This window comes from Anabrus simplex, chromosome 2 (genome assembly GCF_040414725.1).
Source record: "Anabrus simplex isolate iqAnaSimp1 chromosome 2, ASM4041472v1, whole genome shotgun sequence".
Lineage (NCBI taxonomy): Eukaryota > Metazoa > Arthropoda > Insecta > Orthoptera > Tettigoniidae > Anabrus > Anabrus simplex.
This window is the reverse complement of record NC_090266.1, coordinates 707,995,018-708,007,986: the sequence shown is the minus strand read 5'-3', so window position 1 is coordinate 708,007,986 and position 12,969 is coordinate 707,995,018. Positions and strand designations below refer to the sequence as shown.

At 41.3% G+C, this 12,969-nt stretch overlaps 1 protein-coding gene across 1 annotated transcript in view; it reads left to right on the top strand.

The window, feature by feature from the left end:
• Positions 1-10,367, top strand: part of LOC136863055 (MAM and LDL-receptor class A domain-containing protein 1) — a 198,323-nt gene extending 187,956 nt beyond the window's left edge. Inside the window, exons 16-18 of the mRNA XM_067139383.2 lie at positions 1,237-1,442; positions 3,928-4,093; positions 9,457-10,367. Of these exons, the coding sequence (XP_066995484.2) occupies positions 1,237-1,442; positions 3,928-4,093; positions 9,457-9,500 (416 nt within the window). The 3' untranslated portion in view covers positions 9,501-10,367. The remainder of the gene's footprint in view (positions 1-1,236; positions 1,443-3,927; positions 4,094-9,456) is intronic.
• The last annotated feature ends 2,602 nt before the right edge of the window (positions 10,368-12,969 follow it).

Genomic DNA, 12,969 nt, shown 5'->3' with positions numbered 1-12,969 from the left:
CATTGCCACCCACAGTAAACAACGTGGTGGCCGGCCCCAGATGCTTGATGATAGCGATTAGCGGCGTCTGGCTAGAATGGTCCGTTGTAACAGACAAGCCACACAGGTTCATATCACGTCCACATGCCACATACCATACGCATATCCAGCGGGTCAGTGCAGTGTTCTTTAACGTTAATGGGATATGGGAAGAGAAGATCTAGCAGAATGCCCTTGTTAACACCACGACATCGAGCACAGTGTCTCATCTGGGCGCGTGGCATTGCTACTTGGACCTAGGAGGACTGGCGACATGTAGCATTTTCCGGTAAGTCACTATTCCGGCAGTTTCGAGCTGATGGTAGGGTTCGAATACGGTGCAGGATCCATGGCTTCATGGATTGTGTTCAAGTGGCATGGACTGGATTGATCCGCTGATCCACTTGAATAGGCAGTTGACCAATGAATGCTTGGTAACTACTTACAGCCCTTCATGGACTTCACGTCCCCTACAAAGATGATATATTTCAGTAGATAATGCACCGTGCCATTGGGTCCAGATTGTCCAGAATTTGTTCGAGAAGCAATCTGGAGAGTTTCAACGACTGCTGTAGCCACCTCGTTTGCCTAATATGAACCTTGTCGAGGATTTATGGTACGTGGTGGTGAGGTCCATTCACACCCAAGAACCTACACCTACAAATAGCAAGAATCTGTGGGTAGCTATCCGAACGGCATGGATTAGAATCTCTCCACAGGTGTTTCTTTCCCTTGTGGAATCGATGCCACGACGAGTTGCTGAACGTGACCGAGCTAGAGGAGGGCCTACGCGATACTAGACCCATATCCAACGACTTTGGGCGTGTCACTGTATGCAGTATGTGAACACATGAACGTCAAAACTTCCCTAGCCCTTTCTCCATAAACTACTGAATAGCAGTAATCAAGATGAAGTTCTGAGCAAGATTTACAAGTGCATTACTAAGCAGTTCCCCTCATCTATTGACTGACTGGTACCGTGAAGACTTATTACAGTAATAGAGACCGGTATTTTCTAGGAATAGAGCTCCTTTCCTGAGATACAATGCGTGATGCTAAACATTATTCGGTATGCTAGGCACCAGTGTTAAATTTAAGTATGATAAGAAAGGAGCACTCTTAGCTTGGTATTACTTAAAGCTCTTCCTTTTAATCATTCAATGACGAGGAATGTAAATGAGGGGAATTGCTAATCGTAGAAATCGTGTTTTGTTTCAGAGGGTTACATCTACTTCGACCTGTTCAACCAGAACATCGGAAGCAACACAGCTCGCCTAGTCTCAGCCACAATCCCAGGATCCGAAGAGCGTCAGATATGTTTCACTTTCTGGTTCGCAGCATTCGGATCAGGAGATTCAGCTGAGCTACGAGTCATACGGCAAGATAACAGCTCTGCCTCTCTAGGCGAGGACCTACTGGAGAAGGTACATGTTTGAAAATGAAAAAAATCAAAGATACAGCTCCTTGACTAGTACATAGACGCGTTTCGTAAGATGACTATTTCTAAATATGTCTCGTACCTCGTATGTGTATGTTGTACCAGTTCCGAATTTTTCCATTTAAATTAGTCTTTATTTTTTTTATTTTCACCCAGCAACTGCAATAGACCAGGTGCATCGGCTTAGTATTCATTGATCCTATGTGCAGTTCCCCGAGTACAATCACTGCCGGAAAAGGACTTTGTGATTACATACGTGTCTTGGTTAGGTTTACCTATACTTTGGTGATAAAAAGGTGCATTTTTATGCTTTTAGAATGAGTTTAAATGTTAAAATTCGCAATAAATTGCACCAAACACTACTTGCCACTTTCCAAATATAATAGACCTACGCAAGAAATGCTTTAAGACGTTTGACCACAGAGGTACACGCGGTTTGATGCTGATTCTTCCGTACAATAGCCCACTTAGTTTTCATGTGATGAAGTATACAGTTTACTGTCATAAGAGTTTTTAAAGTAACCGACATTTCACAAAATCATTACTTAAGAAAGCAATTTATATCAGAGCGTACAACAGAGACCCAAACTTTGGTACATTTTCTGAAAACAAAATAACCCCTCTGCTTACCGTTGATACTTCTGTACTGGCTTTAACTAACAAAAACGTAAGAAATGTATTTTTAATCTATAAATTTAGATTCTGGAAGTCAACAGCTGGCCTTCATTGAAGCTACTGGGAACCAAATTAGATTCCTAATTAATAGTGGATACAAGCATCATGTGTTCAAGAAACTGTCCCGCGTGATATTTATATTACGCAAACTAAAGAATTATCTCAGTGAAATGTCTGGGTATTATGTTTTCCTGTATTCAAATTTACTGTAATGAAGGGCCCATTCACTGGAGCTCGAGATATCAAGATATCCGTAAGTGACATACAAAGTATTCAGATGATTAAGATACATAAACTCATGTAATCCAATTTCCAAAAACTAAGAATACGATCAATATACTATCATCACTGCAAACTTTCATAGACTTAAACTTAAAGAAAACTTCATTGGATTTCTAGACCAGCGCCGCTATCACACCGTCGGATAGCTTCTCATTTACAATAATGTAGGCTGAATGAACCTCGAACCAGCCCTCACATTCAGGTCAAGTCAAACCTGGCCGGGAATGGAACCCGGGACCTCCGTGTAAGAGGCAGGCTCACCGCCCCTAAACCGCGGGGCCGGCATAATATAATATGATCATTTTTACTGTTGTTAAATAAACTGAAAATCGATCACACATTCCTTTATAGAGGTCACCAATTCTTCTTCAAAACCAGTTAAACTACAAATACTGCTCTTATTACCAAATCGTTCAGCATCTTTTCAAATAGTTTTATTAACTTTACTTTGAATTCTGCTTGATGATGATGCTTGTTGTTTAAAGGGGCCTAACATCCAAGGTCATTGGCCCACTTTGAATTCTAAAGGAATCTTGTTATATAATATAATTAATGTGTGGATTCAATAAAATTGCCATTATCTTGATCTAACATGAGGGGTGTCTATATCATATAGTTATGTTATCATTTAGGCCTACTAATCAATTTCCTTCCTTAGATAATCAACATTTTTGTGAAGGCATTTATCTTTAAATGCTATTTATTTGGGGCGTAGACCTAAGATCTTTTGCCCCTACTTTTCATCATATGTCGTCAACCTGCGTGTATTTAGAAATGGCGGAAGTGTAAAGTGTTGAATGCGAGGAAAGGAACATTAAGGACGACACAAACATCCAGTCCCCAGGCTAGGAATATTAGTCATTACAATTTAAAACCCCTGATCCGGCCGGGAGTCGAACCCGGGGCCGCCAGGTAACAGGCGGGCGCCCCCTTGCCAGACTTGTGAAGGCATAATGAACGATGCTATGTAGACTACAATACAGTGAACTGTTTTCATCAGTGTACTACGCGATCGATTTTCAGTTACAACTACACTATGTTTATTTAACAACAGTAAAAATGATCATATTATATTATGCCGGCCCCGCGGTATAGGGGTGGTGTGCCTGCCTCTTACACGGAGGCCCCGAGTTCCATTCCCGGCCAGGTTTGGCCCGACCTGAATGTGAGGGCTGGTTCGAGGTTCACTCAGCCTACGTGATTGTAATTGAGAAGCTATCCAACGGTGTGATAGCGGCGCTGGTCTAGAAAGCCAAGAATAACGGCCGAGAGGATTCGTCGTGCTAAACACACGACACGACACTTCGAAATCTGTAGGCATTACGCTACAGGCCTTCAGACTGAGCAGCAGTCGCTTAGTAGGCCATGTTCCTTCGGGGCTGTTGCGCTACAGAGTTTGGTTTGGTTATATTATATTATATTATATTATATTATATTATATTATATTATATTATATTATATTATATTATATTATATTATATTATATTATATTATATTATATTATATTATTTCAGCTTTGGGTTCTGGAATCTAAAGACATCGACACAACACGGGCGACTTGGACTCCTGCACAGGTGGCTGTTGAGGCCGTCACAGACTTCCGCATCGTACTTGAAGGCCAGGCCATCAACGGTGGTTTCGCCGTAGATGACCTCACCTTCTCTCCTGGACAGTGTTCAAGTAAGTTATAAGAAAATTAGAAAGGTGAAAAACTAATATACATTCATGATTTACAGATAGCAAAAACAAAATTTAACCTGTTTTGGGGTACACACTTCGTTCAGTCACGAACACACATGAATTTATTTTTTTTAACTTTTTTTGCTATTTGCTTTACGTCGCACCGACACAGATAGGTCTTATGGCGACGATAGGACAGGAAGTGGCTAGGAGTGGGAAGGAGGAGGCCATGGCCTTAATTAAGGTACAGCCCCAGCATTTGTCTGGTGTGAAGATGGGAAACCATGGAAAACCATCTTCAGGGCTGCCAACAGTGGGGTTCGAACCCACTGTCTCCCGAATACTGGATACTGGCCGCACTTAAGCGACTGCAGCTATCGAGCTCGGTAACACACATGAAAAACCGTGGGCTATAGTTAAAACTTCGCGCATTATACACAATTTTAAAGTGTTCAGATTATGACCTATATGGATACGCACATATTCACCATATACATTTTGTAAATTTCAGGACAATTTTCACGACAATGTACAATTTGCATGCCAACTATCGTCTGGCTCCATTGCTAAAAGGTTGGCGTGGGATCCCGGGTTCGATTCAGACCGGGGCGGGATTTTAACTTTAATAGGTTAAATCGAATGACTCAGGTCTCTCTCTCTCTCTCTCTCTCTCTCTCTCTCTCTCTCTCTCTCTCTGTGTGTGTGTGTGTGTGTGTGTGTGTGTGTGTGTGTGTGTGTGTGTGTGTGTGTGTGTGTGTGTGTGTGTGTGTGTGTGTGTGTGTGTGTGTGTGTGTGTGTGTGTGTGTGTGTGTGTGTGTGTGTGTGTGTGTGTGTGTGTGTGTGTGTGTGTGTGTGTGTGTGTGTGTGCCTCGCCTTCAGCATTAGAAGTCATCATAAGTAGGACCCCATCCTCACAGAAGCGCAGGTCGTCTATAAGACGTCACCTCGAAAGACCTGCTAAGAACTACGCGAACCGGCAACGATTTTCTGACTTTATACATCTTATCAGTACTGTCTCTGTATGGAATATAAAATCAAAGAACCTTCTAGTAAACATGTGGAAAGTACTTAAGAATGGCAATAGAGAGGATGACCAGTTACTTTATCTCCAGTAGAAGATAGATGTATAAATGTATTGTTGCATGGTAAATATGTCAGTTTAGATTATGCCGGGTCAGCGAAACACGTTTTATATCCATATCACAATTATTCTGGTAAACGGTATGTTGACTTGTTTATTAAATACTTTATATCCCCGTTTATCAGTTAGGCCTTGGCAGAATGGTCAGCATATTGTTGTTCGTTTCAGAGGGCTCCGGGTTCGATTCCCGGGTTGACCGAGGATTTTAATAGCATATGATTAATTCCTCTGATTCGGGGACTGGGTATTTGCATTGTTCACAATACCCTTCTCTTCATACACACATGAAGCATCACTAACCACCACAGGAACACGCAGTAGCGAATACATCTCTCCACATAGGGTTGGCGTCGGAAGGGGCATCCGGCCGTGAAACTTGGCCAAATCCATATTAGGCCGCCACCTCAATAAACTGGGATTACGATCACGTAGAGGGGGGTGGGAAGTAGTATATAATCGTTTATCCAGATCGCATTAGTCCGGATATCCGTTTTAGAGTAATGATTATGTAGATACTATTCCTACATTAAGCTCACCCTTGAAATAACCAAACCGAGCAAGTGGCCGCGCGGTTAGGGTCATGTGGCTATCAGCTTGCATTCGACAGACAGTGGGTTCGAACCCAACCGTCAGCGGCCCTGAAGATGGTTTCCCGTAGTTTCCCATTTCACAGCAGGCAAATGCTGGGGCTGTACCTTAATTCAGGCTACAGCCGCTTCCTTCCCACTCATAGCTTTTTCCTCTCCCATCATCGCCATAAGACCTATCTGTGTCGATACGACGTAATGCCGATTTTAAACATAACCAGTTTAACTCTTTACATAAAAAAGAATCTATTAGAAAAATAGACATTCTTAAATTATAGTACTATGCGGAAACATTCTGAAAGGACTTTCAGTTATAATTAAAATGAATCGTTTTAAACTTTTCCGTTGGCAAAATCCTCGTGATTCAAAACAATCCTTTTAAGAGTGCAGCTTCGTTAAGCTTATCCATAAAAATCGAGCTTGTGTACTTAAACCCGAAATTACTTTGAAACAAAAGAATATTTCATTTTGAGAATATCTTTTTTGGGTTTAGTAAGGTTTAGTCAGTGCAGATGTTTCATTGGTGCAGGCAACAGTTCCCGCTCCCCATTGCTATATTCACTGAAGTTATGTACAGTACTTTAATCGTCCAGTTCCTTGGCTAATTGGTCAGCGTAGTTACCTTCGGTTCGCAGGACCCCAGGTTCGGTTCCCAGCCAGGAGACTGGGTTTTTGTGATCATTGTAATACATAATCTTCATCTACATAAAGCACAATACACCACCAACCACCACAGAAACACAGAATAGAGACTATATTCCATATCCCACTACACATGATAGATATCAGGAAAGGAACCTTTCGTAAAACTAAGTCTAATCCACGGTACTACCGCCCCGGGATGATTGGGAAAATGCCACCTAAGAAAGCTATAAGATGTAACCTATAGTACTTTAATTTATGCTGTATGTACTGTATTTAGCGTTGAAAAAATGAAAACCTACAACCTGTTTTCCAGTCTTCGACCGGGTCAGGGATGTAATGAATGAATCAGATATAGGCTATTAGTACGATGGGGTTGCCACTCCCAAAGTGATTTATATTAATGAGTGATAGATGCTATGAAATGAGAATGGAGAGTGTTGCTGGAATGAAAGATGACAGGGAAAACCGGAGTACCCGGAGAAAAACCTGTCCCGCCTCCGCTTTGTCCAGCACAAATCTCACATGGAGTGACCGGGATTTGAACCACGGTATCCAGCGGTGAGAGGCCGACGCGCTGCCGTCTGAGCCACGGAGGCTCCTGTATTTAGCGTTATTGTTATTTTTTTCTATTTTGTTTTACGTCGCACCGACACAGATGTCTTATGGCGACGATGGGATGGGAAAGGCCTAGGAAGTGGAAGGAAGCGGCCGTGGCCTTAATTAAGGTACAGCCCCGGCATTTGCCTGGTATGAAAATGGGAAACCACGGAAAACTATCTTCAGGGCTGCCGACAGTGGAGTTCGAACCCACTATCTCCCGATTACTGGATACTGGCCGCACTTAAGCGACTGCCGCTATCGAGCTCGGTATTGTTAAATTTAGACACGTCTTTTGCTTCGTACCGTTGATGCTGTGCAGCACGGAAAATTGCTATATTTTGTGTCCCAGCATGCAAAGGATAAGCGTTTCCTTTCTTCATTACACATATCTGGCCCCGCAGTGTAGGGGTAGCGTACCTGCCTCTTACCTGGAGGCCCCGGGTTCTATTCCCGGCCAGGTCAGGGACTTTTACCTGCATCTGAGGGCTGGTATGAGGTCCACTCAGCCTACGTGATTACAATTGAGCAGCTATCTGACAGTGGGATGGCGACCCCGGTCTAGAAAACCGAGAATAACGGCCGAGAGGATTCGTCGTGCTGACCACACGACACCGACACCCCATAATCTGAAGGCCATGGAGTTTGGTTTCGAATTACACATTACAACTTGTTCTTTATAATTATAACATAAAGTGCGATATTGAGTTAAAATACTTTGCTTAGAGTCTTCGCATCGTTTCAAACCACCCTCCAGAAAAATATGTGTTTAGGAGCATCAACCACTAATATCGAAAAGCTTGAAGCAGATGCTCGCTGAATGTAACCACCATGCATGTACAACTTCTAACCACCGTGCTGAAAAGCGTTAATAGTGTTGTAAAAATGAAGACACGTTTTTTTCTTTGTACTGTTAACACTTTCCGGAGTTCTCGAGTTGGTTCCGAAGCCGAATTTCCGGAAATTGATTTCATTCCCGTAATTTTGGATCTCGAATTTACATTACTCAATTTTTTCCCGTAGGTTTTGGGCTTGAATCATAGTTTATATCAAGAACTGATAATAATCATCATATTAGAATTTTTGCTATTGGTTTTAGGTCGCACCGACACAGATAAGTCCTATGGCGGCGAAGAGATAGGAATGGCCTACGAGTGGGAAGAAAGCGGCCGTGGCCTTAATGAAGGTACAGCCCCAGCATTTGCCTGGTGTGAAAATGAGAAACCATGGAAAACCATTTTCAGGGCTGCCAAAAGTGGGGTTCGAACCCACTATCTCCTGCATGCAAGCTCACAGCCGCGCGCCCGTAACCACACGATCAACCCGCCCGGTAATCATCATATTAGGTAGTAGTGATATTTCTCTATTTTCTGAATATTACAACACATAGTGAGTTCATACTAACATTATAACTGATCTATTGCGAGGTTTACAAGGAGCAACAGCAACAACAAAACACACAAACATTAAATTAATCCTAACGTTGTCATGTGGACTTAGACAAATTGGTTAATTAAGAAATATTTGAGGTGTTCCCTCAGGTTATAATTAATTCCTGCAGATCCCATCTATGACAGAGGCTTCGTGAATAGAAATCCAATCTCTTGGATTAACTACCGAATCTTAAACAAGGAATCGTAAATCGGGAAATTTTTAAAATCCATATTTGGATTTTCTCTCTTGTCACCAGAAGAAATTGAATCATGTTTTGTTGAGGACCGAATTGATAGCCAACCCATGGATGTTACACTGGATAATTGCTGTGAATTTTACGCTCCACACCCCAATATTTTCCTATCGGCAGATGTCCTCGGGGAAATTCAGTGCATCAATTATCTCAAATTAAGGAGCAAAGATAAAACGAGGCCTGAAAAAATTACAAAAGGATAATATATGCAGAAGTTGATTGAGAAGTTAAAATAAGGCAGTGTAACTAAATATTCATTCTTGCAACACGTCTGTCTGAAATTTCCACTTTTCCATGATTTGAGCATAAGTTTAGAGAGTAGCTCATTCTAATGTACAATTTATTTTACCTAGAAACTGGGGAATTAATTTTGATCTTGTACGAGAAATTTTCTTCACATCAATTGCCATAGCAGTAGACATTCCGCAGTCTCTTAATGGGAAGGATTTTTTTTCTCGGGAACCGATTCGTGCGCTGACCCTCCAACAGTTTGCGAGCCAACACAAGTCTCCCCTCGAAAATGACTGGGAACCAATTCCAGTCCACTCTCAATTTGGTGTAATGGATTTTGTGTTGCTTTTCTGTTTATCATATTCCTTTCGCTCATAATTTTTACGTATAATTACTATATGGAATAATCTATGCACTCAACTTGTCCAGTCCGTCCTAATGCTGCTGTAATAATATTATGTACTTTTCTTTTCAGTCCGTCCTGATACCGCAGTTCCGAAGAACCAGGAAGCGGCCTGAGAGGATAAAAAGTCCTGTTCAAATATTTATTACGTCAGTTCAATTGAGAAACCATCCGACAACTGACTTCATCAATTCAATGGCTAACATGCATTTCAGTTGAATAAGACTTAATCAATTGAAACCAAAAAAGGTTTCACCGATTCTTTCAGATTCATTCGATTAAAAGGGAAAATGTTGTATTTTATTGCCGCTTCTGATTTATACCAAGATATGAAGGTAGTCACTTCTGTGTAATTTATGAGATGAGATTTGTTACAGAATGCAAAAACAGAGATGAAACTTACTTGGCCCTAAGATTTGTGTCTGTTGCAAGTGTTAAGCTGTACCTCATGCAGAAGTTACTCCCAATATTGGAAATACTGTAGTTCAGAGACAAGAGTTTTACATGATAAGGCAGTTCATGGTTTCAACAATAATTGTGCTTTTCAGACTCTATTAACGTCCGAGCATACGGAGTCATGTGCATGGGTTTTTTGTAAGAATTCTGGTACATATTGTGTATTCCTCATAACTGAAAGAGAATCGTGTACTTCACTGTTTCTCCTTATAATCCCTTTCTTCTTTCTTCCAATATGTACCTTCATACCTTCTCACTATACCATTTTAATGAGTAAGAAATTGGGTGATTATCAACATTAGTCTAGTTGCATTAAGTCCGTATTTTTACTGATTACGACACACATGGCTCCGTTTATGGTTAAAAAAAGTCAACGAGTATAGCTGTATGTTAAAACTATCATCCATAATATTTACTGGTTTTCATTCACTACGATACTCGACTTACCATTTTCACTTTCTCAACTCACTTAGTTCTAAGTCTACTTCACGTTTAATCGTGTCCTTAATACTTTGTCAAAATAAATGTATTTTTAAACCTCAAGGACTTATGTTATTAATAACCTGGCGTTTTGCCAACAAACTGTGACATCAACTTGACCCTATGATAAACAGGGCGTTTGGGCGAGGAGTACATTCTTTTTCTGCTGATTATTAGTAGGGCTCTAAATATATATGACGTCAAAATAATGTTCTCTTTCAAGAAATAAAAAATGAAGGTAATTTTTTTTTTTTTTTTTTTTTTTTTTTTTTTTTTTTTTTTTTTTTTTTTTTTTTTTTTGCAGCTCACGTAGTATTTCATGATGAACTAGTTAGGCTTTGCTGACATACATTAGAATATTTTCCACTGTGGAAAAGGTTCGCTTCTTGTACGTTGAAAGTTATTCAACTTACGCATGCATATTACCCGAAGCTGGAGTGCAGTGATACACCTAAAATTGTTCCTTTCACATTACGCATGCATACGTCCTGAAGACGCAGAGAAGTGATGTGTACAGCTGCAGTGCAGTAATGTACTGTATTTAGGATGCTTCTTACACATTACGAATGAATACCGCCTGAAGCATGGTACAGCGGGTGGCATAAGCCGAGGGGCAATTAAATTATGAGTACCACCTACCTCACAAAGACACGAGTCTACTTCAAGCTCCTCCCTCACACAAACCATTCATAATTCTTTTTTTTAATATTTTATGAACTGTGGACATTCACTCCTACCAAAAACAGTAGAAACAATACGTGACACTTATGGATTTAGCCTTGTTAAAATAGGAGATAATTCGCAAGAGGCGCTCCTAGTGGCGTGACCTGAAAATTCGCGCTAAATTCAAATATCATTGGAAATGTATATACGGAAATGGATAAATAAATTACGTCTAGAAAAAAAAGTGTTACTAGGATATTAACTTCAAAGTTGCTAAAGCAATTCTGGATAAATGAATGAAGAATCATTTAACAGGTTGGTCTTACCTAAGCAGCGGACGGAAGCAGACGTTAGGAGCGGACAGTGCTGGTAGAGTGGGAGCGCAGTGGGTGCGGCGAGTGGGAAGAAAGACGGGAGGGAAGAGGAAGATGATTGGTGTGGACCAATATCGGGTGGTTTTTGGAAGATGGCAGGGAAGACGGAAGATGAAAACAGCCTGGAGTGAAGGAGGTAAAGTAGAAACGAGAATGATGGGTGAGATAATACAGGTGGCAGCGGTGATTATGGTACTGTTAATTATAGGGGGCGTGGAAGCAAATCCCGGTCCGACTCACAGTGGTAACATGAACTGGGAAGACGTAGAGGTTATAAGAAAAGTGGTCAAAGAAGTTGTAGAAGAAGTTTGCCCGTTTGAACAGATTAAAAATGTGATGAAGGAACAAGTGAAAGAACTTGAAAATATAAGGCGATGGATACAGGAAAAAACGGAGGAAACAATGACCAAAGTGAAAACTAACGAGAGAGAAATTACATCACTCAAGACGAAAATAAGGAAGATGGAGGAAGAGATGGTAAAGTTGAAGTCAGTAGTAGAAGATGGTAACCAAGAACGCAGGAATAAATGCTTATTCATATATGGGGTCCCGGAGGAAAAAGGTGAGGACAAAGTGCTGACTATATGCAAAGTAGTGGAAGTCGTCCAAAAAATGATGAAAAACAGTTTTAGCGAAGCTGATATTGACGATGTGGGAAGGGTAGGTAAAGCACGGGGAAACAGACCGATAAAAATGAAGTTGTTTTCCACCCTGATGGCGGAAATAGGGATAAGAGGAGCGGGTAATATACAGAGAGCAAAAATTTGGATTAAAAGAGATATGGGAAGAGATGGGATCAAGAATATAAACACCCTGAAAAGACATTTGGTCCGAGCGCGATTGCAAGGGTTAAGAGCCTACATCAACGGTCAATTATTAGTGGTAACCAATGGTCAATGGACCAAATATTAGACAGTAACGCAATTACGTGAAATGGAGCAGAATGAGAAGGAAGTGGTAATGGGGAAGAAGGTAGAAGAAATGCGAACTACAGATAGTATAGTTGGTGAAGACGGGCATGGAAATAAAAGAAAAACCAAGGAAAATAGGGCATTAGAAAAGAGCTCGCAACGAGAAGGAGACACCACGGTAGAGGAGATCATACAGGTTATCAGTGAAGAGATGAGGAGGGAGTCCAAGACGAGGATTGAGGAGCTGAGGTCGGAGTTCGGTGCCAGAGACGAAAGGAAGGAACACGGAGTGAATGGGGGGGGGGGGAGGAACCACAAGACGTGACGAGTGCACATAAACGGAGTGAAAGGGAGAAGACAGAAGCACGAGGTGGCTTGGTAAAAGGGAGGAGCTTGAGCCTGAAAGAAATGTGGGAGAAGACGAGCAACCTGGACGTAGGTGTAATGACAAGAAGTAAAAAAACAAGCAGTAGCAGCAAGTAAATTGTTTAAGCTAAAGGGAACAGTGGAGGATGTGGGTTATTTGCAGTTGAAATAAGAGTGATCAAGTATTAAATTAGCAGGAGGTGAAGTGTGTGTGGACAAAAGAAAACAAGTGTAGCGAGGCAGTGGAATTCAAGAACAGACAATAGTAATGAAACGTAAGGAGAAAAGTGCACAGCGACACGGCAGTGGAGGTAACAATGAAACGGGAGGAGAAA